At 43.9% G+C, this 27,496-nt stretch overlaps 1 protein-coding gene across 2 annotated transcripts in view; it reads right to left on the bottom strand.

Annotated features, from left to right (window-relative positions):
* LSP1 (lymphocyte specific protein 1) overlaps positions 1-27,496 on the bottom strand; it is a 77,611-nt gene that overhangs the window by 38,895 nt on the left and 11,220 nt on the right. Inside the window, exon 1 of one of the 2 annotated variants that reach the window (XM_035121511.3) lies at positions 11,068-11,260. The exons of the other annotated variant lie outside the window; for it this stretch is intronic. Coding sequence (XP_034977402.1) covers positions 11,068-11,126 — 59 coding nt within the window. The 5' untranslated portion in view covers positions 11,127-11,260. Of the gene's footprint in view, positions 1-11,067; positions 11,261-27,496 lie in introns of those variants that run through there. 2 annotated transcript variants of the gene reach the window in all.

Raw genomic sequence — 27,496 nt, 5'->3', positions numbered from 1 at the left:
GCACCATTAACTGTGTCGGAATGTGCTCAGATATTTATGGTACAAGTGGGTGGCTTAACTGTATGACCCTTTTGCATTTCAAGTTCTGTACACAAGATGACAGTCACATTGTTATGTAGAACAAAACAGAGCATTCCCCCACCCCTACCCCCCAAAAGAACCTCCACAGGGAGCATCTTCCTCTAGTATAACTCTGTCTGTCCTGCTAAAAATAGAGCCAACAGCCATTTCCTGTGACCCCATTCCACACCCACCCACTTTTACTGGCTTGTCTGCCCACACCTTTCACACAAAAGGACTAGAGCAGGCATCCCCAAACTTCGGCCCTCCAGATGTTTTGGACTACAATTCCCATCTTCCCTGACCACTGGTCCTGTTAGCTAGGGATCATGGGAGTTGTAGGCCAAAACATCTGGAGGGCTGTAGTTTGGGGATGCCTGGACTAGAGACAAATGTGGGCCTTCTTTCAGGCCTTGGGGATGAGCTGGAATAGGGGTCTGTCCTTGCCGTCTTCTCTTACATAGCATGTCTTGCTGGATGGCTCGAGAATGAATTGGAGCATGTCTTCTGTGGACCTCAGTGGGCTGAGTTAATGAACTGCAGGATTAAGAGTGACTGAAGGGAAGAAGGAAAGGAGACCCCCAAATGGAATTGCCTGAAAATGTTCTAAATCATACTGTTTCTAACTAAAATATTGCCAACACGAGGATAGAGCCAGGAAGGGGAAGCTCACCACGTAAGTCTTAGCCTGACCAGTTGTAAGTGAAATGTGATACATCATGGACAGAAGAGGCAGATTTGGGGGAGTGTGACCAGTTCAGTGGCACTGGGGACGGAGCCTTGGAAGACCACAGCTATGTTGTTGAATGGAAGGTGAGAGGTGGGGGGGTGTTTCAGCATCACACAGGGTGCTGCTGAAATTTGAGATCCCAAGGTCTCCACCACTAAGTGTCTGATTGGTTCAGATATAGGGAGACCAGCTTTTCAGATACTTGCTACTTCCCAGAGTAGCCAGAGCCCTACAAGTGTGAAACCGAGGGCACAAGGGACAGCCCTGGCCTCTCCAGCTTGGTCCCTGAAACTCTTCTGAGGACAAATATTGGTTACCTCTTTTGCTACAAACTTTTGCCCAGCCCTGAACTGGCATGAAAGTAGCTCTTAGAATGGAAAAGCCCCACCCCACCCGTGCTTCACAGTATAAAAGGCAACAAACTGTTGTCAGCCCCATGTGGGTTGCAGCACTAGCTCAATTTCCAAATGGAATATACTGGTAATATCTGGGACGGTCTCTTTGATATCAAGGGCACAAAGAAAGAGGCAGGTGCTATTGACTCCCTTAATGGGACAGTTAACATATTTGTCAGGTAGAAGTTGGCTGATGACCATTTTAATAAGCCAGTTGTGAATACAGTATTTTTTGCTCCACCCCCCCCCCCAGTGTTTATCTCCATTCACTCCTTAGCCGCTATAATGGTCTCTCATCAATCATTCACCTCTCCCGCAGTTGCTTTGCCAAACAGTGTTTGTTCTCCACAGATATCAGAATCCTTCTCATACATGATTCACCTCATGCCTGCATATATTGTAGGCTCCCAGCTTGGGAATTGTGGCATCCAGATTTATTCATTTCCCCCACTGGCTAGTGAGTGGAAGATAACTGAGCATAAGTCTCGCGCAAGGAATGCAGGGTTTGCATAAGAGAAACAATGTGAAATTGCAGTACAAGCTAGCTGGAAAATTGAAATGCAAGGAATAACATTTGTCAAGCTAAATATTTGATTTGATTTTTTTAAAAAGAGCGAGCAAAACCCTCAACAATTAAAGACATCCTGCCAGCCACGACATTAGATTCTTCTAACAAGAGAAGCTGTCAATTGGCAAAGTGATGGGCAGTGACAGCCTGAAACAGTTGATTTACACGTTCCACAAGCCTGCAAGGCAAGATGAGACATATTTCAGAATGCAAAATATGAATGATGAAAGGAGGCTCAGAGGAAAGACCCCTGGAGAGCCTTCTCAGACTAGCAGGCTTCCTGATATAATAGGGCACAAGCTGCTTAGCGGGACACTGAGGATTAAAGCTAAGTCCCTGGTTAGCGTAGAAACCAAGAGCCAGTTCAAAGGATATTTAAAATGAAGTTGTGTTTCATTTGGTACTTGCACTCTGAAGCTGTCTAGCATCGGAGGCATTTCTAAAGATATTGGTAGCCCTCATGCAAAGACCACTAGGGTGGAAAAATCCCTATCACTTGGGGATCAGATGTTAAACTTGTCCAGCTGCCAGCATGCCCAGATTCCATAGTTCTTCAGTGAGCAAGGGGGCTGCAGACACTGAACAACTTAGTAGGTCACTGATTATAGCCACTGTGGCACCATGCAATTCAGAGTGGATTGCAGTGAATCAACTTTTTCTGCCACACAAAGAGTTTAGAGTGGCTGAAGGCAACGCTTAAGAATGTGTGCATTAATGTCTCGGACACACAGCTTCACAAGTCTAGATTTGTATGCTGACTCAGAGATTGAAAATTTATAAGGGCTTTCAGAAAGGCAGGGTTGCCAGCCTGGATAATCTACCCACATACCTTCAATCATATGGATGCAATGAAGGGAGGTGCCCCCATTGCATCTCTTGCCACACTTCTTCTTTTTTAATGCATTTATATCCTGCCTTTCCTTCAAGGAGCTCAAGGTTATCCCCCACCAAGCAGGATAAACCCTTTCCCCTTGATGTGCTGGATTCTCCCCCCCCCCCCATGAGATCCTTTAAAGGTGAAACATTCAAAATTGGTACCCCCCCCACCTGCAATCTGAAATGGTACAGTCCATTCTGGCCACTCTCTGAACTGCAGGTGTAGACCAGCCTCACTCTCCCAGAGCCATCACTCAAGCATCATTCCAGTACCCAGGCTGGATTTCATTGAGTTCTCTGTCAAGAAGCCCCACTTGAGTCCAAGATGGCTTGTGTCCATTGGAGATCCCTCTGATTCAGGAGGTAACCAACATAGTGATACTGCAGTCCATTGACACCAGAGATGCCACGAGGAGTCCTTGCACATAGTTAGAGGTGTGACACACAGCTAAGGGCTGGGTAGAAGGCAGCTGCAGCACCAGGGATACAGCAACCCACAGTGTTTGGAAATTCTGGGAATGAACGCATACAGTATTCAGAGAGGGGGGCAGCTCATATTCTTACACTGACAAGAGGGGACTTAGCTATCAGGCTTCCAAGGGACAGGTGGGCATCAGGAGTGGAATGGGGGTATCTCATGAACGCCCAGCTGAAGAGGAATCCAGCCATTTAAATAGCAGCTTGAGCTAAGCTCGGCTCAGGGTACTTTCCATCTTGCAACCCCAGAGGCAGGCAGCACACCAGCTTTAGATGTGTACTCACCACTCCATTTGTATATCAGCACCAAACTGTTTTCCTGTCATTTGCTAACTTGTTCAGATGTAAAAGAGTGCTTTGTGCATGAATGTCAAGGCTCCTTGTTCTGTTTCTGGCATTGCCCATGATTTGGTGCACGGCATCGGAAGTTACAGGTCAAAGATTTTAACTGGTTTAAATAGCTATTCCCTCTCCCCAGGAAAACCTGGGAACTGCAGTTCTGTCAGAGGGTCAGGGTTCTCAAGCAGAGAATGTTCAGCATGTCCCCCAAACTACAAAGCTTCCACGGTGCCTCAGTATTGCCCTCTGTAAGTGGAAGAGAGTAGAAGCCACTGAGCTTGCTATGATCACTAATACACAGTACAGTCTAGTGCATATCTACATTTCAGAAGTACCATAAATATCATTAGTCCCAGGTAAGTGTGAAGATGATTGTAGCCAAAAGGATGCTAATGTATATTCCACCATGGATAATCATTAGGATTTCCACACACACACACACACCATTTCAACATCTTAGTTGATAAATCATATAATTTCTTTCACTAGGTAATGGATTGCATCTGCATAACTTTGCACATGAACAAAGCAATAGTTGTGCTTTAAGTGCAAAAGCACAAGTTCTTTGCTTTTAGATGATACTACGGTAGTCTGTGTCACAGCAGGCATCATCACCAAGCAGCCTTCAATTTGAGACAGAACAGGAAATTCTTCTACAATGGGCCCCTGCCCTTGTCAATGTTATTATAGTAAAAATAATACCATATTGGCCTGAATATAAGCCTCACCTTTTTTCCAAATTCTGACCGTGAAAAGTCAACATGCGGCTTAAATTCATGACCTTACAAAAATTGGACTTTATTATATTGCTGCTGAAACAGACATACGGTAAAACAGAACAGGTGTGAGTGCCTGCGGAATTTTAAGGGAGCGGCTTATATTTGGGTATTGTCTTTTCTTTCTTTTTCCCCCCTTGAATTTTAAAGGTGTGGCTTATATTTAGGTGTGGCTTATATTCAGGCCAATACAGTAATCCCCCCCAAAAATGTGTTGTCCAATTAACTGGGGGCACAAATATTTTCAATCAAAGTGTTTTAATTTATACATCTAACCCATGACTTGACCAAATGTTGCTAATTGATAATTATCTGTGATTACTGTCATTCATATATTTAACAAACATCCTTTTATGCAGGAGGCTAGAGACCGTTTTCCTATCTGCGGACTGAAAGGATGTTCACAACTAGTGACAGAGTTGGTCTATATGAATTCTGCATGCACAAGGTCCCAAGTTCAATCTTCAACATCTCCTGGTAAGGCTGAGAAAGACCCTCCTTGAAACCCTGGAGAGCTGCTGCCAGTCAGTGTAGACAATGTTGAGCTGGAGGTCCCATTGGTCTGGCTCAGTGCCAAGCAGCTTCCTATATTCACATATTCATATTCACTGGAACAACTCAGATACTCCATCAATGGTGGCTGATGCTAATTGGGGCAGAAAGGAGGGAGGTCAGCAGTAGGTGGAGTCAGAACCAATGACTGGTGGAGCCAACTAGCTCTAGTTTCACTACCACGCTCTTCGCTGTCAAGTTCTACAAAGTCAAGTCTGGGATGAAGGAGGAGGAGGAGGACACTGACAGCCAGTTCCACCCCATGCATGGCTGTCAGTAAGAAGAAAGATTGGTGGGAACTGGCTGAGGTTGATGGGCAGTTCCCCATTTACTCTAATGAACTGGGCTCCACCAATGCTATTCCCGCACTGGCTATGACTTCACTTTTGCCTATACAGTACCTGTTTTGCCTATCCTCCCCCCACAACTTGACAGGAGGTAGATTCTTACAGTATAATGCACTCCTGCCCCATGCTTCTAGAACTGAGGCTGCCGTTCTAACCCTACATAACTGAATGCCTGCCCCATTGAACTCAATAGGTCATACTTCTGAGTAGTCATGGTTAGGAGTGAACTTTGAGCTGCATTCTGTTTAGCACCAAGAATGACAGCCAGCAGCTTTGTTCGCTGTGGTCAGTTTGATGTTTTCTGCAGGAAACATATGAGGTGTGGAAGAGAGGCATACGCTTCCCAAGCCCATGGTGGAGATGTGTGACGGAGCCATAATTGCTCATTGTTGCTTGGTGCACACCAGCAGTGTGTTTGGAGACGTGTCTCCCCGACACATTTTACTGTGGCTCAGTGGTGGGGAACCTCGGGCCTGGGGGGCAAAAGCGGCCCTCTGCTCATCTCTATTTAGCCCTCGGAATTCTTCCCAGGCTTCCCACACTATTCCAAGTCTTTGTAGAAACTAGCTTACAGTACAAATGTAAAAATTACACTCATTGCTCCACCTACTTTTGCCTCCTGTCCCACCCACCACAGGTATTTGGTCCCAGGAGAATATTTCAGATGGGAACGCGGCCCCTGGCCTGGAAAAGGTCCCTCCCCCCCTGGTAACAAAATCCTGTGTAGCTGTGGAGAACCCATGTGTCCCAAACATAGCCTTTAAAAGGTGATCTTTGTCTTTGCCTCTTCCCTGACCTATGAAAAGAGATAACAAGCAGAGCTTTACATGAAAACACTTGCCAGGAGTACTCCATTTGCATCTGAAAAGCCTGGCATTTGGGAAGTGCCCATCTAGCTGAGGGAGCCCAGGGTGATTGCTGGGAGACCTTATTGCCAGGGACTGTGTAATTAACTAGGAATGACATTGGGAAAGAATGGACAATTACCATCTTATCTAACTCTCGCTTTCCCTTCCAGTGCCTGCCAGGGTTGTTAAACAGAGCCTTTGTTAGATGCAGCATTGCTTCAAGTTGCTTTATCCCAGATTATAATAAGTAAACAATGACAACAATGCCTCGCACTTCTGAGAGGATGTCTGCCACCACAGTACTGTCTAAGCCTGCCTTTACGTTTGCTCAAATCTCAGGCTTGTACACTGACATTAGCTCACTCGAGTTTTATGCACGTAAGGTTTCACAAAACAAAATAATTCTGTTTATCCTTTTCTCCCCGTCCCATCACTTTGTCCCCGGAGCCTTTCTTTCAGGTTTGTTTACCAGACTTGCCATAGATACGGCTTCCCCTGACTTTGGGGACATATTCACTGGCTTCCTAACCTTCATTGACATGGAAGGACTCTTGAGTTGGCCTCATTGACTTTACTGGCAAGGAGAGCCTACGGTAGTAGTTGCTCACACTAACATGGGATCAAAATGGAAAGGGGGCCGTTTTAAAAACCAAATGTAAATTCTGACCCATGTAAACTTTACATGAAATAATTTGGATGTCAGAAAAGTCAAAAGAATATGTAAGTATCAGTTGTAAAACGAACACCTCAAGGTAAACCATGCATTATTCAGTCCCTCTTTCTGTTTTACTGGAAGCTGGGTAGGTGAAATTTTGATATGTAGTCAGAACTCTATTGGGGGAAATAATCGTTTTGATCCCATTAACTTTAGCTGTTCAGTTAACTATTGAACCTCTTAAGTCTTCTTTGTTTATGGTAGCTTTATGACTCTGGGACAGGCAGGCTTCATTTTTGTTGTCTTCCCAGGTCCTAGTCCAACACTCTAACCTACAGATCACACTGGCTCTGGAATGTGTATGAACTGGTAATGTGGAACATTCAAGAAGAATTTTTACCCAGGCGAAACCTGAGAAGCATGGCTTAAACTCAAAAAATACTGAACTGGTGGGTTTCACCATGTGGAATCCTAGCTGTGGTGTGATTCCTGCTCCACCATCTCAGGTACCGTATATTCCAGCGAATAAGACGACTGGCCGTATAAGACGACCCCCAACTTTTCCAGTTAAAATATAGAGTTTGGGATATACTTGCTGTATAAGAAATATGACCCAGTGTATAAGACGACCCCCGACTTTTGAGAAGATTTTCCTGGGTTAAAAAGTAGTCTTATACGCAGGAATATACAGTATTCAGAAGATCCAGAGGAAGGGATAAAGGAAGCATCACAGGTGCAAGCAAGGGCACTCTTGTATGGGGAAGGATTCATTATCATTATTCTGGTGGTTCTGCTTGAAATTCTCTTTCCCAACAGTTTATAAAAACCCAGATGTGATATTTCTGAAGGTATTGCCTGAGCTATCAGGGTTTGCCACATCTGACAGTGAATGACCATCAAATATGCTACAACTTTATTTCTCCTACTATGAACTAGGTGATATTTTCAAACCTGTTATGGATGCTTGAAGGATTCAATGTTTGTAGCGGGTTTACCCCTCCACCCCCACAATTCATCATTTATTTTAGAAGACTTTGCTACTCTCCCCACCTAGCAAGACATTTATCTTCAGCTTTGTATTTTGGTAAAAATGTGTCATTACCTTCACTGGTCTTATATTGCCACCACCCAAACTTGTTTAGTTTCCCAAGCATGGAACCCCAGATTTTTAAGAGTGTTGGAACTGTATTTGACAGCTCCATTACATGTGAAATTATTTACATATCCCAAGCCAACTGCAAGTGGAATTATTCCAAAATGTGATTCCATGCAATATAACAACTTATTGTGCCCCTTCCTGAGGAGGGGGCTTCTCTTTCTCAGTTTAGATTCTTTTAACCCCATAAGGCAGGGGGGGACTCTTTAAAATCATAACGTTTGGGAGTAATCCAAAGAAAAGGGAGTATGCCAATATTCCAGTGAAATAACTGAAATGTAGCCTGCAATCCAATACACATGTCTATCAGAATAAACACAGTGGAAAATGCTTTTATTGCGCTGTTAACATATAGGTAGGTGCTTAAACAATACATTTCTGTGCATGTCTATTCAGCAGTAAGCCCCACAGAGTTCAATGGACTTACTCCTAGCTGAGAATAGAGAATAGGATTGCAAATTTGGGCTTTATATGCCTCTACACAGAAGTTAAGTCTCATTGAACTCATTGGGGTTTACTTCTGAGTAAGAAGTGCTGTCAGGCTCATTGATTTCTGTGGGATTCTCAACTTTTTTTTTTTTACGTACCCACTCTACTTTGTTAAAATTCATTAACTCAAACAAGATTAAGAATCCATCTTAGTGGGGTGGGGGGTGGGGGACAAGTCACCAAGCCAAGTATCAATTGAATATATGGTTGAAGTCAGCTTGGTCCCTCCCTGATCTTCAAGACAAGAGTTGTACAAGGCAGGCCCTGCATAGACTGGACAAGGGAGACAACCTTCCTTTGCACTTAAGAGAGAAGTTATCTATAGAAGGGAGGCACCACTTTCTAAACTGAACATACTGGATGAACATATCAACATCCTAGAAATCTATAGCCCAAGGGGCTGAAACCCTCCAGTCCTATTCTCTAAAAGTGGTTCCATTCATTTCATTGTGAATCAGTATATAATAAGGGTTTCAAGAGACTGCGTATTTGAAAGTAAAAGAACCACTTGTAAGACAATACAAGGGGTACTTACTTCCAGGAATAATAATACCAGAAATAACATTTCTCTTGTAGTAACTTTTGTAGGGGTTACCACATAATTTCAGAGCTATTTCTTCTGATTTGCACAGATGTGATGCTACTTGCTCATTAACCTTTGCAATGCAATGTTATCTCTCTAGCCCTCACATTGGTAACTGATAAAAATCAATATTTTGTGGTGGTTTATAACAGTATAGGCTCACGTGTGTGAGGGTCTATATGCTAAAGCAGATAGCCATTTACTTTATGGTCACTACATTTGGGGGGGGGATCAAAGTTGAGGATGATGATTTATTATTGATTAAATTTCTGAACCACCCTTCATACGAGGAACACGGGACAGTTTACAATATAAAAACGCAAAAATACATAATGTAGTAACAAAGCAAGCAATTGCGCGCACACACACAGACACACATCAGATTAACCAAAAGCCTGGGAGAAGAGCAATGTTTTTGCCTGACACCTAATGGTTCTAAGGAGGAGCTGATCACCTGTCAGAGTTAGGAGTTATACCACACCCCTAGAAACATATGGAATTGGGGTGCATAACAAGTTTTACTACAGTATATGGCCAAAGTTTGCAGACAATGGGCTCTGTCCCACCTGGGATTAGAGCTGCCACATGGAACATTTTTAAGCAGTGACCACAGAATATATGATCATCTGTTTTTCCCATATTTGACTTACATCCTCCCTAACCATATTTCTTGCTTTGTGTTACAAGTTGTTCTCCAAACTGGAGCTATTCTAACCAATGCATAGATTTAATTTTCCCCTGTGGTATTTAGTTACTGCTGTATCAGCATTAATTAATAGCATTGGCCAGCCGTAGCACAGAGCAGCAGTCTTCCAACTTTTTTAGACCCAGGACCCTCCTTTAACATGCATTTGAGGATCCATTTCTAATTTATTTATTTCATAACCATATCTTGGTATGGTTGTAGTGATGCTGCTGCAACCCACCTTAGACCAGGCTGTGACCCAGCAGTGGGTCCTGACCCACCAGAGCAATGCCTGAGTAGGCAGAGTAGGCAGAGATCCCATGGAAACTCCCCTATGAACTCTGTCGAAAGACATCTCCATCTGCCCAATCAGCCTTCCACCTTCATCCATTCTCAGTTTTAGACAATGGAGTGTTTCAAAATTTGCATAGACACCCACAAACTAACATTGGCAAACTATCCAAGAATATCTTGTCGGTGGCATCTGTCTTCTTTGGAGGGTCAAGCTTAATGCCCAACTTGCCTCTCAGTTGGTAACATTATTTCATTAACCTCATTATTCTACAGCCTGGAGATGGTCTTATTTTTATTTTTAAAGGGAAATAGTCAATGCCTTTCTCAGAGCTCCGCTGTTCTCTTTTCCAAAGAGGTTTACAGTGTGAGCCTATACATGTCTACTCAAGAGTAAGCCCTTTCGCGTTCATTGGGACTTACTCCCACTGTATAACACTGTAGACTTAACAGAGCGATCATTGCATGCTTACTCAGAAGTAACCCCCATAATAGTCAATAGGATGTACTTTGTCATAAATGAGCGTGGGATCTCCAAACGAGATTTCAGTGCTCTTTTTCCTTTTCACGGACAAAAAGAAAACAATCGCTTTCCCACCACACTGCTCACAGTAAAGAAAGATTCTAGCATCTTGGTCAGAAGTTCGGTCATTTTTACTAGTTAATTAATACCCTGTCCCTTTAAAGGACCTCACCGTTTAAATTTCTCCTTATTCAAGTTAATTACCCTGCAAATTATATTCGCTGCCAATCCCATCTCTCTCACACACCCCCAAAAAGCAGATCCCCAGAGGCAACTGCCTTCAGTGCTAAGTCGTTCTCTCCTCCCCCCCCCAAATGCCAGAGCCCAGTAGGCTCAGGTAAAGCCCTAAGGTGCAACCTTCGGTAGGGTGTGATTATGTGGGGAAGCGATCCATAGAGCCGGGGCTCCCCCCGCTCCAAATTCCATCACTCCCTGAATGGAAGAGCCTTTTTCGCTGTCTGAAATCCCCAGCATGCAAACGGGTGTCGCTGCCTACACAACAGAAAAAAACCAACGCCGTGTGGACTAACGTAGGATCAAGAATCGGCGTCTTCCCACAAAAATCTCGGCCACTTGGGGGGCGGGTGAGGGGGGGGGAAAGAGCCCTCGGGGCGAGGAACCAGCCCGGTCCGTGGCGCTAGCACTAGTCTGTAAACAAAGGAAGGGCTCCATCTCGGTGTCCCCTTCTCGCCCGTGGGCAGGTAAATAGAGGCTTACCTTATGAGGTTCTGCAAGCCCTGCTTGCTGGAATTCCGCCTCAGGATCGCGCTGGTCATGGTTGGGGAAATGAACCCGGGGCAGGCGCTGAACTCCTGCCTGCGCGGAAAGCCTCCTCCTCCTCCTTCTCCCTTCTCTCCCTGCTTTTTAATAATCTCGTTAGATAGTGAGCGCGCTCTCCCTCTCTCTTTCCCTATCCAGGAAGTTCTGCAGCTGGTTTCCTTTTGTTTCTCTAAGCCCCCCTATCCGCGTCTCTCTCCCCCCCCCAGTCCTGGTTTCTTCCACCTCCACGTTCTCCTTCTCAGACTACTGGAAATGTCAGGGAGAAGGAAAGCTTTCCGCTAGCTAGCAGAGGGGAATCCCCTCCCTTTCTCCCATCTGATTGCAGATGCGGGGGGGGGGGAGTTTAAACTGTCTGGGACACTTCGTTAATTTAATTCATTGCATTTCTAGCCCACCATTTCCTCCAAGGAGCTCAAGGTGCACAGTCTTCTCCGCTCTGTATTTAATCCCCACAACAACCCTGTGAGGTAGATTAGTCTGAGATGCAGCCACTGGACCAAGGTCACCCAATCAGCTTCATGGCCAAGTGGGGATTGGAACCCTGGCCTCCCAGCTCCTAGTCCAACACTCTAACCAGGCATCCCCAAACTGTGGCCCTCCAGATGTTTTGGCCTACAACTCCCATGATTCCTAGCTAACAGGACCAGTGGTCGGGGAAGATGCGAATTGTAGTCCAAAACATCTGGAGGGCTGAAGTTTGGGGGTACCTGCTCTAACCACTACAGCACACTGGCTCTCATTCCTTTCCTCATTCATCTTTCTCTTTTACTTCCTCTTCCCATTTGTCTTCCCTTCCCTTTCTGATCCATTCAATGACCCCCTAGCTGTTTCCCTATTATGTAATCACAAAGCAAATGTTTGCAAATCGATAGTATGAAGCCAGGCTGAAGGCATTTCTTAATAAGAGCTGAGCAAGTGGCTGAAGATAAATTTATATGGCTGTTAAAACACTTAAGAGCCAATCCAACAGGGCTCCGTTGAAAAACAACAACCAGTGAAGCTATGGGCCAAGTCTGCTGATCCACTGTAGTCCAGTAAACCCCCATGGAATCAGGGTTATCAAATACCCCACAGAAGGCACATCCATGTATGATTTAGTTTGCAACTGGTGTGTAAATTGTTGTGGATGATACCGGTAAGAAGAGCCTTCTGGATTAAGCCAGTGGCCCATCTTGTTCAACAACCCATAGCAGCCAAACCAGATGCTTAATGGGAACCCCATAAGCAGAACCTGATGGCTATTCAGTGGCTATTCAGAGGCATCCTGCCTCCAGCAGTGGAGGTAGAACACAGCCCTTGTGGCAAAGTAGCTGTTGAAACCCTTATCCTTCTTGAATTTGTCTCATCATCTTTTTAAAGCCATCCAAGTTGATGGCCACCACTGGGAGCAAGTTGCATAGCTTAACTTGTTAAGAAGTGCTTTCTTTGATGTGCCCTGAATTGGTCCAACACTGAGCTTACTTGGATGTCCCTGAGTTCTGAGTGCTTTGAGAGATGGATTAACTTTCTCCACCATGTCTCCTCTATCATGTCTCCTCCTACTTGCTTTTTCTCTGAACTTAAAACCCCCAGATGTTATATTCTTTCTTTCCTCACAGGGGAGTTGCTCTCTCCCCTTGACCCTTTTCTTACTCTTTTGCAGCTCTATGATACCTTTTTTTTTTTGAGGTGACAACATAGGAGAGAGTTCTGCTATGTGTTCATCTGCATGTGTGATGACAAGCCACTGCTACTCATGGTTCCCCAGAGTCTGCTCACAAAGTAGAAAAACCCAAGTGTGCACATCAGCTACGGGGAAGTTGCCTTAGCTTGTGAGATGGGGCAATTTGCATTATTGTGTAATGAAAAGGCTATAGGAAATTATAAAATACCCTCTCCCCACAAATCAAATCTTTCCAGTGCAATCAATTTGATAGGGGTGGTGAAAATAAGACAGGGTCATCAGAAAACTTTGGAGTGGAAAGGCAAGCACATCCACTTACAAATTTGCAGGCATAGATAGCAGAGACACAGTAGCTCATTCAGGGACTGTGAACTTAGACTGGGCACCTTTTCTATATTACAGTGAGCCAGCAATACATCGAGAGCCCATCCCCACAATAGTGTAGACACTGCACCAAATTAGGTAAACCTTTTGTTGCCCAACCATGATGAGACCATGGAGCATCCAACAGGGGAGGACTGTCACATTTATGCCCTGCTTATAAGCTTCCTGGAGGCCCTCAACTGGTCATCGCAAGAAGCAGTGCACTTCCCAGGTGCAGAGAAATTGGGAACGGAAGAGCAGGGCTCTTGTCTTGACCCGATCCACTCAGATGAAGATTGGGCAAAAGCAAGAGGAGGATTGAGCCAGGCCAAGACAATGGTGGCTCTGTGTTGATAGGTGCCATGGTGAAGTTGCAAAGAAGGAAAACAGCCTTTCAATAATTAGAATAATCTCTTGCTGATTTCTATTGCAAGGAAGTCTTTAGCTAGATTATAACGGCCAATCAAGCTAACTATGCATTGACATAAGTGAAGAAGTGTTACGAAGGTCCTCTGTGTTCAGATACTTTAGGATCCATCATGTGAGATGAGTGGTTCTAGCCTGTAAAACGCTTTACCCATCATTTTCCCATTCTCCCCATGTGAATCCTTGGAGCCGTAGTTCTCTGAGGAGAGGCCAGACATCTTGAAACAAATTCTCAGCATCCTCATCGAACTGAACTCCAACAATCCTTTAGAGAAGCTAGGACAGTTATTTGGGCAGCAAGTTTGTTTGTAGATATATCTGAAGTCCTCTGGTCCCTAAAGGAAAGCATTCCCAAAGGCTTTAAATGAGTTAATCTGGAGTGAGCAATTTAAAGGCTGAGGCCACAGAGTCACCAGCCGGGACGGGAGCTAAATGAAAAAAAAAATGGTCCAGTGTTTGGTCACCGTGCTCTTATTATAGCCTGGTATGCGGCACAATTCATAGCAAACTGAGGAGGGGCAGAGAGGAATGTGAAAAGCTGGCTTTGGTGACAAGAGGGATGCTGGGAGCATATGGGACAGGGTAAGCATGGGGCAGGACAAGGCCACTCAGCTCAGTGGCCTGTACCAAAATGATTGCACAGGCAGCCCATCTGGGTAGCAGCATTGTCCCCACTAGCTGTGCTGATGCAGGGGAAGACCGCATGTTGAAATCCCTGATTTACATGGATTGCAGCGACTGGATGTTTATAAAAGAAAATCAGCTCCCTGCATGAGCACTGCACATGCCTTTCTCTGTGACTGCCCCCTCCAACACCTCACAACTTCTCCTTCCTCTGCCCCCACCCTCATTCCTCAGGCATCATGTAAGTCTCAATCTGCAATGATATGATAGATAGGTGAACACTTGTATGCTAGCAGATGAGTTTCCAAAGCTAATAGGGCAGTTAGGATCAAGGAGAAGGATCAGTCTGAATGGCAGTAGGGAGGGGTGGGCAATGGTGAAAGCAGATGGAAGGAGAGAAAAGATGAGTTATTCTGGAATTTTTGAGGAATGAGTCAGTCATTTAGGTGAGTAGATGCTGCAACAAATGGAGATGTTTTAGTCCAAACGCTGGGTGAAAGATGCCCTGGCCTGAGCAGCAAATAATTCAATGTCATAGCCATTAGACAATGGCTTTCTGGTCCCAAAGGCATGCTTACATTTGCCACAAGAGATTAAGAGTATTACTCTTGCAGTAGTACCACTGTGACTTCCTATGCTGTGGTACAGTTCCCCCAAACTATTGTTACATAGGAAAGAGGGAGGTGGAACAAAGAGACCCTATTTATCCTCATCCTCTGCCATACAAACCCTACCACTGTGAGGCCCTCCCAACAGGGCTTTTTAAAAGGGAAATTTAGAACTGCCCAGTGATATGGGGTTATAATTGGTGCACACATCATCTGCCACTACCACACACCCATGCATTTTCCTCGTGTTGTACACATGAGCAAAATGCATGGCATTTAGAAGCCAAGGAGTGGGAGAAAATCTTCAGAGCTGGAAATTTGACAGCACTAATGAGGAAGAGTGTTGTGTTACTTTCATGTTAGAAACATTGATGAATACTCTGCAGAGGAGTCTTCAGGGAGTGTCCTCGGTGGTGAGGGAGGAGAAACTGTTCCATCTGATCGTGGTCTGGGGCTGTAAGGAAGCCCTTCACATTGGTATCAGTCACCTTTTACATCGCCCAGCATAATGCAATGTTTGCATGATCGGGATGTTTAAATAGCCTTCCCCCCCCCTGTAACTGCCTGCTTTGGGTCTGACGACTATTTTAAAAAAGTTCACCTGCTTCCTGACCACCAAGAGAAGACTACCATCACAATCTTGTGACATGCAGAAGGGAATCAAGACTGCATTCTCCCAGGGTGGTGGTGAAGAATTGGACCCTACTGTGCATCACCTTTGTCATGAACGTCTCTCTGTTGTTATCCTCCATCCCACCAGGTATTCACATTAGCTTTCCCTGACCCATAAGACGATACAGTTTACTGCTCACATGTTTATGTATCGCTTAGAGATTTCACATATTAAGCTGCTTAGAAATACTTTTAAATAATACAAAATAAAATAGTATCCTTCTCCTACATCGAGCTACCATCTCCTGCTGAAACATCCCATTGTCCTCTCTCATGTATTACTTGGTAATCTAAACAACTGTCATGATCACCACAAAAAAGTCCCAAACTAGTAATGCACAGAAGCCCCTCAAACAGGCAAAACACATCTCACAAAACAAATGACAGGAAAACCTTATAATAATCAGGCAACACCCACAACTAAACAACCCCATGAAAAAGCTATAAAAAAATTCATGTTAGGGGTGATGGGGCTATGATACACACGCAGGCACCATGCTACAGATTTCAGGATTGGGACAAGAAGCAGTGGGAGATTTAGGCTTGTATTCAGCTAATGTTTACTTGATGTAGACCCAATGAAATGACACTGTCTAAGTGTACTCCACATGAACTTACTCCAAAACAGGGGTGCAATGAGAATGAACTCCAAAGCAGTAAATCATGCAGTGCAAACACAGCCAAACTGAGAAGGGGGCCAGTTATCAGCTCGCAGCAAAAGAGGAAGGGTTTAAAGGTAAGAGAAATTTTGAGGGAGGAAGTGAATCAGTCTTTGTGGTGGGTGGGTGGGAGGGAGAGAGCCCCAGAGAGGGAAAAGCACACCAGCCTTCATTAATTACACAATCCTTTTGCTATGTGGGGCTGGTTGCAAAATCATCAGAAAGCCAAAAACATGTTTGGCAAGAAGAGAGGAAAAAGTTCTAGCAAAAATCAGTTCTGACTAGGGGCCTTCTCAAAGAGCAGGATGGTGTGTGTGTGTGTGTGTGTGTGTGTGTGTGTGTGCATCTGTCACCTGTAAAGGAAACAAATACATTTAGGGTGCTTCTGCTGGAAGCAAATTTTGTTCTGTTGCAAACGGGTTGTTCATATATTCTTTTTCCGTGTGCAAGTTAGTTTCCACACATTTACCCTTCCCATTCATCTGTTCACTCCCCTATGCTAATTTTTAGATTGTAAGCTCCATGGGGTGGGGACCTCTCCTCCTGTGCTCAGTAAATTGCAACACACGGTGATAGTGCCATAAAAATGACAACAACGCAGCAAGGGTGTTATTCGCAATGGCCTCCACATGGGGCTGGGAAAAGAGTTTTGACATTGAGTGCCTAACAAATGGCTAATATAGCGAGTGTCCCCACCCACCCACGTTTCAATGAGTGTTGTGAGTGTGGGACTAGAAAGAGTAATTGTTAAGTAATTAATACTTGTATATGTGCCATGTGTGAATGTGTGGTGATTTGGTTAGCTTGGCAGTGATGGGGAGTGTGTGGCTCCTCCAGATGTTGGACTCCAGCTCCCATCACCCTCTGCCAGCATGCCAGGGATGATGGGAGGAGGCCTACACATTCCCCAACCCTGCTATGAATGGAGCTGACAAATTACTCCAGGGGAAAAGAGGGGATTTTCAGCTTCATCTGGCTGAGCAATGGCTTTCTAGAGCAGGGAAAAGGTTCTGCAGAGCTCTCTGTATGGATTGGTAGACTTCATAGCTTTTTCTCTCCAGTCAGTATCTTGAATTATAAAAGTTGAATGGGCTTACATAAATTCACATTCACTCAAGAATGTATACCACCGTGCTGCCCTGGGCTCCTTTGAGAGGAAGGACAAGATACAAATATTAATATTATTGTTATTATCATTTATGAAAACAACAAATGACTCGCTTCCAAATCTCTTTGGGAGAGGTTTATATCTGTTCTCTCTATATGTAGGAATGCTAAAAAACGACATGTGCCTTTAACTATTATATTTTTTACTAATGCGCTTTTATGTATTTCTGTGGCTTCAGTGCACTGATTTGGAGACTGACAACCAGCCAGTCACGGAACATGAAAATAGGGAAAGAGTTCATGGCAAGAACAGATACTGCATGGGAAATCCTAAATATTAGTCCATTCACCTCCTTTAGGAATCCCAAGAAGTGCTAGGTATTTCCTCAACCTATATGGTGGTCCTTTTCAGATACACTTTGAAGCCATCACATTCTTCTGGCTAATATTTAACTTTTCTGTGTTTTCCATACCAGTTGATATCTACTCTTTTTCAAGGACATTTTCTCTTCTATTTAATTTGCTAATCTGTTCTCTGTTTATAATTCTACCAATATATATCTGCAGGCTATGCACAGTTTGTGACGCAAAAATGAAAGTGGTACTACTGTAGATGGATCCACCACTGTACACTGTGATTTGCGAACAACAAAAGAAGGAAAGTCCCTGCTTATCATCTCAGCTTCCACAATGGAGCAGTAGACAACAAAGGAAAAGAATGAGGATAATGGAATGAATAGGTGCAAACTTCCTTCTACTTTCCTTTCCTTTCATCGTTTTCAAAAGGTTCTTGCCATTTTGTTGATGAAGAAACGTGCCTGATTCACACACAAAGATGCAGCGTGGCTTCATAAACCGACTTAGTGGTGTGCAAAAATGCTGCTCAGTACCTTAGCTGTGATTTGCTTACTGCCGCTAAATCACATGAACCCATGGTTTGTTTTTGGCTTACAAACCTTGGTTTGTTTTAACTACGGTATGACTTAGTGTCAAATGTAAAGCTAGCCCACTTTCTTAACCTTGGTTTGCTTCACCAGACAGACACCAGATGATTATCCAACTACAAAGGCTTGAGCCAAGAGCAGCTGGAAAGCAAACCAAACTCCGATCACCTGTAAAATAGCTCTTGTATGACTCATGTCTTGAACCACAGCTGGGGGAACTTTTTAAGCCCAAGGGCCACATTCTGTCCTAAGCAACCTTTTAGGGGCCACTTGACTATGTTGGGTGTGGCCAGAGGCAAAAGTGGCCATAGTAAGGAATATGAATTTTACCTTTGTACATTAGGCTAGTTTCTATACAAGCGCTCCTACCCTCCATACAGGCAAAAGCATCGAAGAATGGTGCAAGAAGGGCTGATGAGGAATGAGGCCTGAGGAGAGTTCTGAGGGCCAAATGAGAAAGGCCTAAAGGGCCACATGTGACTCCATGCCACTCTCAGACCTGAGGTTCCCCATTCTTGGCTCAAACAAACCAATAGTGTTACATGTATACCAGATTATCTTGTTATTGGTAAATTAAGATTTCTTAAAACTAAAGAAACCCATGGCACCTTGCTAGAGCAGAATCCCTCTGCAATCAAGTTAAGATGAAGACATACTTTGCAAGAGATCAGTTGCAGGTCAGCTAAGGCTGCCATACAAGCTCAAAATATCTGTATCACTTAGAGCAGCAGAGCCTTTGGCACGGTGGACAAATTTTTCTTTCTTTCTCTCCACTGAAATCATCTATATTGGAATATTCAGCTTTTGAAATCTACAGCCCCTTATGGAAGTTTTGCAGAAACTGAGGTTTGGGAATTATATCTTTTCCTAAAGATTGGACGTGCTGTAAAGATTTGCTAATTACATGTGTCTATCGTCAGGGGGGTAGGATCCCATTAAATACAATCCCTTTCATTTAACTAGGGCATTAGGTTAAAGGGCTGAGCGCTTTAAATGATAATCCCCATGAAACTAGAGCTTTAAGAGCGGTATCCCATCCTCATTCTTTCAATAGCACTTGTTTGCAAATACTGTTGCAATTCTCAGGCAGAACAGCTTGGTACTGGGGGCAAGTTCCAAACAAACTGTTACTACCCAAGGGCACAATTCACATAGCCATAGGATTGCAAAAGTGGAAAGTATCTCAACTCATTACAATGAGATGCATTTCTCGATACCCAATAATCCTACCAGATTACTCTGTATCTACAAAGCTATTGTGTTCCACGCAAAAGACACAGGGACATCATCCTTTGCAATGAAAAAGCTTAATAAAATAAAGTTCGGTTACTCAGTTCATAGCAAAGGGGAGAGGAAGACAGTAGGTATGAGTGAGGTATAGCATGACAGATGTGCCAGCAATATATGCCTCAAACACATAATCTAGGAGTAAATTTAAATGTGCAGGTATCACAAATTGTACCACTTCAGACTCCAAGCAGGAGTTTTCTGCCTGATGCAAAATGGTGCCTCCTTCCCCGCTTCATCCCATGTATAAAAGTGGACTAGACCAGCAGCTGAATCCTACCTCAACACTGTAGTACGCATATGATACGTTTGTATCAGCATAGAAAGGTAGGTTTTGTAGCTCAAGCTGTGGGGTCCTCCTGAATCTGATTTTTGTTTCACACTTGGATGCATAGTGTTGTCCCTGGAGCACTCAGTGACTCAGCTCCTTTGGACAATGGAAGACTGGTTGCCCACGCATGCTTCTATGTTTAAGAAGGAGGAAGAACAGCAATGTTTGCAAACCACCGAGAGATCATTAGGTTGAAGCTGATCTCTAATTGCTAAGAACCGATGATTGTCCAGGAGAGAGTGAAGAGCCTGCCCAGAAAGTTCAGGAATTCCCCTTTGACTGTGGTAATGAAATAAGCCCATTGCAGTCCCTGCGTCATCTTGCAATGACCAGGTATACACAGGTGTGTTATGTTAGTCCCAGATGATAAAAAGACACAAACTACTGGAATGATTTGGGTATGGCCTCCTCCAAATGCTACTTAGTATTCCAGCGCCTTTTGTTGCCACTGCCTTTGTGAATGTAATCCTCACGTGTATGCCACAACAGTCCCCATGTGTACAAAATATGGATGTGCCCTTAAAAGCCTCTGTATTTATTAATGTGATATCCAGTGGGCAACTTCTGCTTTAACCTTTGAATGCCTGGTGAAAACTTTTCTATGGCATCAAACTTATGCAAGCAATTTAAGAAACATCTTCCATAAGAGCTAGATCTTCCATCTTCAAATTTATGATTTGAAATTTTCACTTGGGGAACCATTTTCATATTTTTGTGATATAGTGGGATAAAAGTATTTCTTAATTGATCAATTAGCAATTGTTGGGGTGCAGATATGGAGCAGTAGGCTGGACTATTGCTGGGAGCAAAGTGTTCCTGTGCCCAGCACAGATGCTTGCCTCCTACAAAGAGTTTTGCATTCTGCAGCCACATTAGGCCTTAGTTCTGGAAAAGCACAGAGAATGTGAAGAGAAACAGGAGCAGGGTGAGGGGGAAAGATAAGGAGAGGTTTATCAAAGAGTCTTGGTGCCATTGAGGCTTGCTAATGTGGAGATTTTTTTTTTTAAAAAAAATGAATCTCCTTTGAGAGTTTGCATTGGCTAAATTACTGCAAGTGACTTTAGTTTGGGTCTGTGACAAATTGAGGTAAAGGGAAAAATGCATACTTGTGGCCACTGCCCAGGCAGTCAGGAAAACACAATGTAAATATTTTCATAGCAAGTCTGAACAGCTTTGTGCGGCCTGTGAGATGAGATTCCGTTTGTCCCTCAGCTCTCCTATAGAACTGAGAGAGAGGCATGAGAGGTGGAGAATTAGGATTTCAAGGCATATATTTCTCACCCCCTCAGACATTTCCTTCCTCTTTCCACAACCTCTACTCCATCAAACTTTGCCTGCCATGCCCACCCCTAGCCCAACATCCATCTCTGGAACTCTGGAATAAAGCTCCCGATACTTCGTCCAACTCATGATGAAGCAACACGTTACATTTAATTTCTGACAGACCCTTTCTTCCTTATGAAATGTTTAAAATTCTCACAAGAGAGATGTTGACTTTGAAGGACAGATGGTGGGAGGAAAGACACTATAAAGAAGGACTCTTGGAAGAGTGTGATATAGTCAATTTATATAACACAAACAGCATTGAACTGAAAATAATCTCTATCCACTATGGTTTAAAGTTTTTATTACAGTACTCATTGCCTCGCTGATGGTTTTTCCTAGCTGTCCTGTTAATATTTGGAGGGGGTATTCAAATTTCCAAAATATTCAATTTTCATATCACTTAAAGAAAAACAAAAGCATTTCCTTGTCTTTGCTTCACAGTCAAGTAATCATCGCCTCAATATTCTGTCTTTGTAGGCTTCTCCTCATTCTTGCCCTTGCCATCTTTCATCAAGATCAGGGGCGGCTAACATGTGGCAGGAGTTTTTGGACCACAATTGCCATCAGCCCCAGCCAGCATGAGACCAATGGTTGGGAATTAAGAGACTGTACTTATTACGGTCTGTACAAAAGCTCAGATAAGCACACATCAATCAGGGTTGGGGCCATTTGGTGTGGTCCATGCATTCACACTCCTTGCTTTGCCATCTGCACAACACTTAATTTATCTAGAAATATATTGTTTTCATTTAACTGAAATGTTAAGTGTCCCCTGCAAGATTTTCTATCTTCTTGTTGTTTAGTGGTTCAGTCGTGTCCGACTCTTCGTGACCCCATGGACCAGAACACGCCAGGCACTCCTGTCTTCCACTGCCTCCCGCAGTTTGGTCAGACTCATGTTGGTAGCTTCGAGAACACTGTCCAACCATCTCGTCTTCTGTTGTCCCCTTATCCTTGTGCCCTCAATCTTTCCCAACATCAGGGTCTTTTCCAGGGAGTCTTCTCCTCTTCTCATGAGGTGGCCAAAGTGTTGGAGCCTCAGCTTCAGGATCTGTCCTTCCAGTGAGCACTCAGGGCTGATTTCCTTCAGAATGGATAGGTTTGATCTTCTATCTCATGCAGGCATAAAGGTCTGTTATATTTGGGTCCCCTAAATCAGAGGTGGTCAATGTGGACCCATCAGATGTTGTGAACTTCAACTTCCACCCACCTAAGCCAAGCTGGTCAATGGTCAGGGATGGTCAGAGTTCCTTCTTGTTTGCTTCTTCCTTTTTATTTTACATTGCTTTTGAAAGTGTTTGAAAGTGTTTTGTGTTTTCCTCTCTTTATCTGTATTTTCAGAACAGTTGGAAGGGGTAGCATTTTAGTTGATAAAAAAAATAAACAGATGTTTATAGTGTTTTTCTGATTTTTCTGTTTTTAGAGAGAAAAAGCTTTCCTTTCGGAAGTTTGAAAGATTGGTATGCTTCTGCCATCTATGTTATGTGTATATGATATATGCAAATCAGAAAAGAATTGCTATCACTTGCTTTCCAGAACAGGGACTGTAATGGTCTTTTGTACTGTACTAAAAAAATCAACACAAGAATCCTCTGTATAGTCAATATACCCTATCAAAACCAATGGACTTTCTTCTATGCAGAATTTGGATTTTTAACGTGAGGTCATCACAGTGAAAATTGAAGCAGTGGCCTTTACTCTGGATAAATTAATCCTGAGCATTTTTGTCTCTGGCACTGCTTATCATCAGGTCAGGCTCCACCCACTGCCAACATGCACCCCCAGACCGATGACCCCCTGAGAAAATGTGGCCACCAGCAGAAAAAAAAATGCTTGTCTAATCTTGTTTTAGAGTGCATACTTTTGAGGCATGGGTTCTGTTCGGCTCCATGTTCCGTGCAGCACCGAGCATGCTTTCACTAATTATATGATAAATGGTAATGCTAGCAATATCATGTATATGATGAAGAGTTTGCAAAGCAAATTGGCTCACAGGAGAAACCTGGTCTAAACAAAGACATTGGATTCTTATCTCATTATACATGATAAAGCTATCTTTAGCCATCTCACCCATTGCTTTTCCTGTGGGACCAATTTGTAGTCCTAAACAGTCGTAAATTCTTCCTGCAAGACCAAATGTGGTCATAAAAAGTCCTGTTTCCCACCACCCTTTTGAGTGGTGCCCCCCACCCTCTCACTATATGTGGGGATATGGTGACTTCTGTTTAAAAAATATTTTTTTATTTTGTTTCGACTACACCAGACCAACACGGCTACCTACCTGTAGTTTGATCTTTATCATGCTGGAGTGAGGAAACCCTTCTATTTACTTGGAGGGCCACATTGTCCTTGAACCTCAGAAGTCATTCTGTTGATTTAGTTTCGAAAGATCGTCCTGTAGATGAGTCATTCCTTTAGACCCAATTTTTTCAAAGTTAGGTAAGAGTAAGGTGGCATAAGGTTACCAGGGAGTTGCTGTAACTTTAGTGAGGGCAGTGTCCCTCAGGAGCTTCCAAACTTGCATTCAGCCCAAGAATTTCCACCGCTATTGGGGCAAAAGTACAGGAGCAGCATAGAATCATAAGGTTGGAAGGGACCCTGAGGATCATCTAGTCCAACCCCCTGCAAACACTTAGCTTAATCACGTTGTTGACAGCTAGATGCACAGCAAGTAACACAAGGTAAATTCTTAAGCAGCTGCTGCAAGCCTCCTTAATGTCCTAATCCAGGGGTTTGCAAGTTTACCTCGCCTGGGCTGGTTTACTCCAGTGGAGATCCCTCCATGGGACGGATCACACGCGCGGCTGCGATTTCCGGTGTTGGCATATGCACAGACACAGTTTTCGGCGTCTCAGCATGTGCAGACGTGATTTTTGGCGTCTCAGCATGCACAGACATGCTTTCTGGCACTGCAGGAGCGAGTCCCCGTGCCGTGCTGCACCGGTTTAGTGCAATGCGCGGGGACTCGGCTCGGTTCGGGGACAGCTCGTGGGATAGTTAAACAACTCCCGTGCACCGCTTGTGGCCCATGGGCCTTGGATTGCCTACCCCTGTCCTAATCCATCCTTGTTAATTCCTTGTGGGTGATTCAGGTGTGAGACGGGACAGACTGCCTACTCTTTCCATGTGTCTTTTCTAAAATGTTCCAAGGAAGGAGTGGAATACCTTGTTACTGAATACCGGTAATTCCATGAATGTGCTCTGAAAAAGTAGAAGAGGGGGGAGGAGAGGAATCCATCCGTTTTTAAGAATGATTTTACTCATATGCCCTGAAAAAGTAGAGGGAAGATCCACCCCCTTTTACCAAGTTTCAGCCATTGTAGCTGAACAGCATAGAACTTGAAAAGTGCTAAAGGTTATCTAATCCATATTAAGTGATCTTGTCAACAAGACCTCAAGAGTACAATACGGGAAATAGGAAACTGTTTTCTTTCTTTCTTTAGAAAAAGAAGGAACCGCTTGATGGCAGATATAACAGCACAGCCACAAATAGTGCTTTCTGAAATCAAGATTCCCCTTTGGAAGTGAGTCAGAAATTAGGTCTATGGAGAGTTTGCCAACAAGCTATAATTTTTCTCCAGAGATCCAGAGCAGCCACCACATACTGTACTCTGTCTTTAATGAAAATTCCCATCTGTGGGACAAGAGCTACCATTTCTCTCTCTCCCTCATCATCCCATGTATGCAAAGGGGAAAGAACATATTTTCCACATGATCTGGAGCAGGCTTCCTCAACCTCGGCCCTCCAGATGTTTTGAGACTACAATTCCCATCATCTCTGACCACTGGTCCTGCTAGCTAGGTTTCATGGGAGTTGTAGGCCAAAAACATCTGGAGGTCTGAGGTTGAGGAAGCCTGGTCTGGAGTGTTATAAAATGAATCACACATATGGGTGTTTAGAAACAGACCGGAAAAACATACTGGAAGCTTAGGGATCACAGAAAATTTCTGTGATATTAGCATTTATACACACAGATTGTTGCATCTATATACTGACACAAACCATGACTTGATGCAAATGAACAAACATGCAGGTTGTTGGAACAAAGATCATGGCAGCTTCACTCTTCTCCTAGTCTCCCTGGCTAAGCCATGGTTTAACTTTAACTTATGGTAGCATGATGTCTGAGCCTGGCCTCAGGGTTTGTCTCACTTCAGATGAACTGTGAGTCTGGGTTCAGAAATATTGCTAAGCCAAACCATGGCTTAACCCAGGTTAGCAGGGGGGCTGGGGGAAGAGGGAGAGTAAGAGTCACAGCTGTTGCTGCACACAGTTTTGACTCTGGTTCCACCCACCACTGGCATGCAGCCCATGGAAAGTTGTCCATGGGGAAATTTGACCCTTGGGTTGAGAACAGTTTTGGACCCCTGCCCTAAGAGATGTTTCCCCCCCATGGCAGGACCAAAGTGATGGAATCTGGTGACAGTGATCATATGTTGTGAAAGTGGACAGTGGACATGCTAATTTTCTCAGAACAATTTTTCTTTCTTTCTTTCTTTCTTTCTTTCTTTCTTTCTTTCTTTCTTTCTTTCTTTCTTTCTTTCTTTCTTTCTTTCTTTCATTTTTACATGAGATGAACCAAAATAAAAGTGAGAAGGTGGATAAGGCAATTACTGTTGTTATTTGTAGGGACTTTTGTTTCATGCTTTCTGATCAATAAAACCCTAAGCTACTACTAACAACAACAACAACAATAAAAGTGTTCATTGGGAAACTGGAATCTGGGATGCTGCACTGGAAAATTGCCAAGTGTCCCATCAATTCTCTGGATGCTGCAGTGATCAACTGCTGACAGATTCTGCCCCCCCTTTACTGTTAAATGCCACCCCAATCTCTGAGCGGTGCAAGATTCTAGGAGTTACTGGTGTTTACCCAGGTTTTAGTTTCACTGGAATGAGGGGCAGCAGAGATTGTGGTGTCTTTAGGATATATGGTTTATTTACACACACACACACACACACACACACACACACACAACCTGAGCCTAAGTTGGACAGGCTCACATTATTAACATCCGGCCAAGAAGGTTCTTGCTTCTTCCCTAGCCACAGCCTTGGATTCCAGCAGCAATCAGGCATGGCTCTGTCTCTCAGCTGCCCAGCCAGCAGCCTCCTTCTAACTTCTAGCTCACACCACTCTGATCTTTGTCCTTCTAACTACCAGAAAGTTGAGGGATGGGGGCCCACCCACTTCCTCCCTAGCACAGAGCCACACCCTGAGTGCAGGACATCACATGTGATATCTACCCTTGGCCCACCCTTCCTTTAAAAGGCTGCGCATGCAGGAGATACATGCACCATTGCACATGGCTTCTGTGATACTGAGGGGTGCAAACCCAAGGCAAACCTGTGATCTGTTCATGTGTCTGCTTGCACAAATGGGCATAAACACAGATGCACAATGAACCAGACTTATGTTTTAAAGATGCAAGAACTGAGGTGCACCACTGGGCTATCCTCATATAACTTCCTTGATTCTGAAGTGCGTGTGTGTAGGGGACAGCGACAGCCGTATAAAATACAACTTTATGTAAAATGTGTGCAAATACTTCAGAAATAAGGCAGCTGCTCCTCACGAATCCCTACTGAAGTGCCTAAAGCATTTTGCCTTCATTCATCCAAAGAAGAGTAAAAAAGAATTAGCAGCAACCACAAATCCACAGCACTCTCTGTTTATTGTGCAAGAAATGCACATTTTGTTTCTCATTTTGCTGTGTCCTCACGTCTCCCCTCAAGGTTGTGCTTCTATTACAAAGATAACTTATTTTCAAGATCTCAACGCTGGGAAAATGCAGCCTGCTCTCCAGATAGTGCAATTGTCGCTATTATGGGTTCTGCCGTGTGGAGTGCGGTTATGCAATTTGCACCGGCCATCTCTTGAATATTATTTGTGATGCAATTAATGAAGAGTGATAGCACCACAGCCTTGCCATAGATCTCTGCATGCTCAGTCTTCACAATCTGACATGATGATGAAATGCCCCTTGTGCTGATTAGGTGCAATTAATGCCTCTTGGCCCTGATGTGGCTACTTTTAAAATGAGAAATTATGGCATGGTGAAGGCAGGTTCTTGTCGCTGCCTAATGCAGTCAATAGATGACAAAACAGATTTGACTTTTCGTTTGTTTATTGATACTTTCCTTTTAGTAGCTGGGGGCAGCTTTTTCCTGTGTGGGAAGAGGGGGCCAGGTGGGGGACGGGACTTTTGCTCATCATGACTCCCCCCCCCGCTTTTAATTGCATCAAATCTCCAGAGAGCCCCCAGCAGCCCTACCCGTTGTGAGAAAGACAACTCCGACTACTGAAGCCCAGGATTAAGATGCTCAAGGAACTGCCTTGCACATCTGGTGTGCAT

The sequence above is a fragment of the Zootoca vivipara genome, chromosome 1 (assembly GCF_965207765.1).
Source record: "Zootoca vivipara chromosome 1, rZooViv2.hap1.1, whole genome shotgun sequence".
NCBI lineage: Eukaryota > Metazoa > Chordata > Lepidosauria > Squamata > Lacertidae > Zootoca > Zootoca vivipara.
This window is presented reverse-complemented; position numbering and strand designations above follow the sequence as displayed.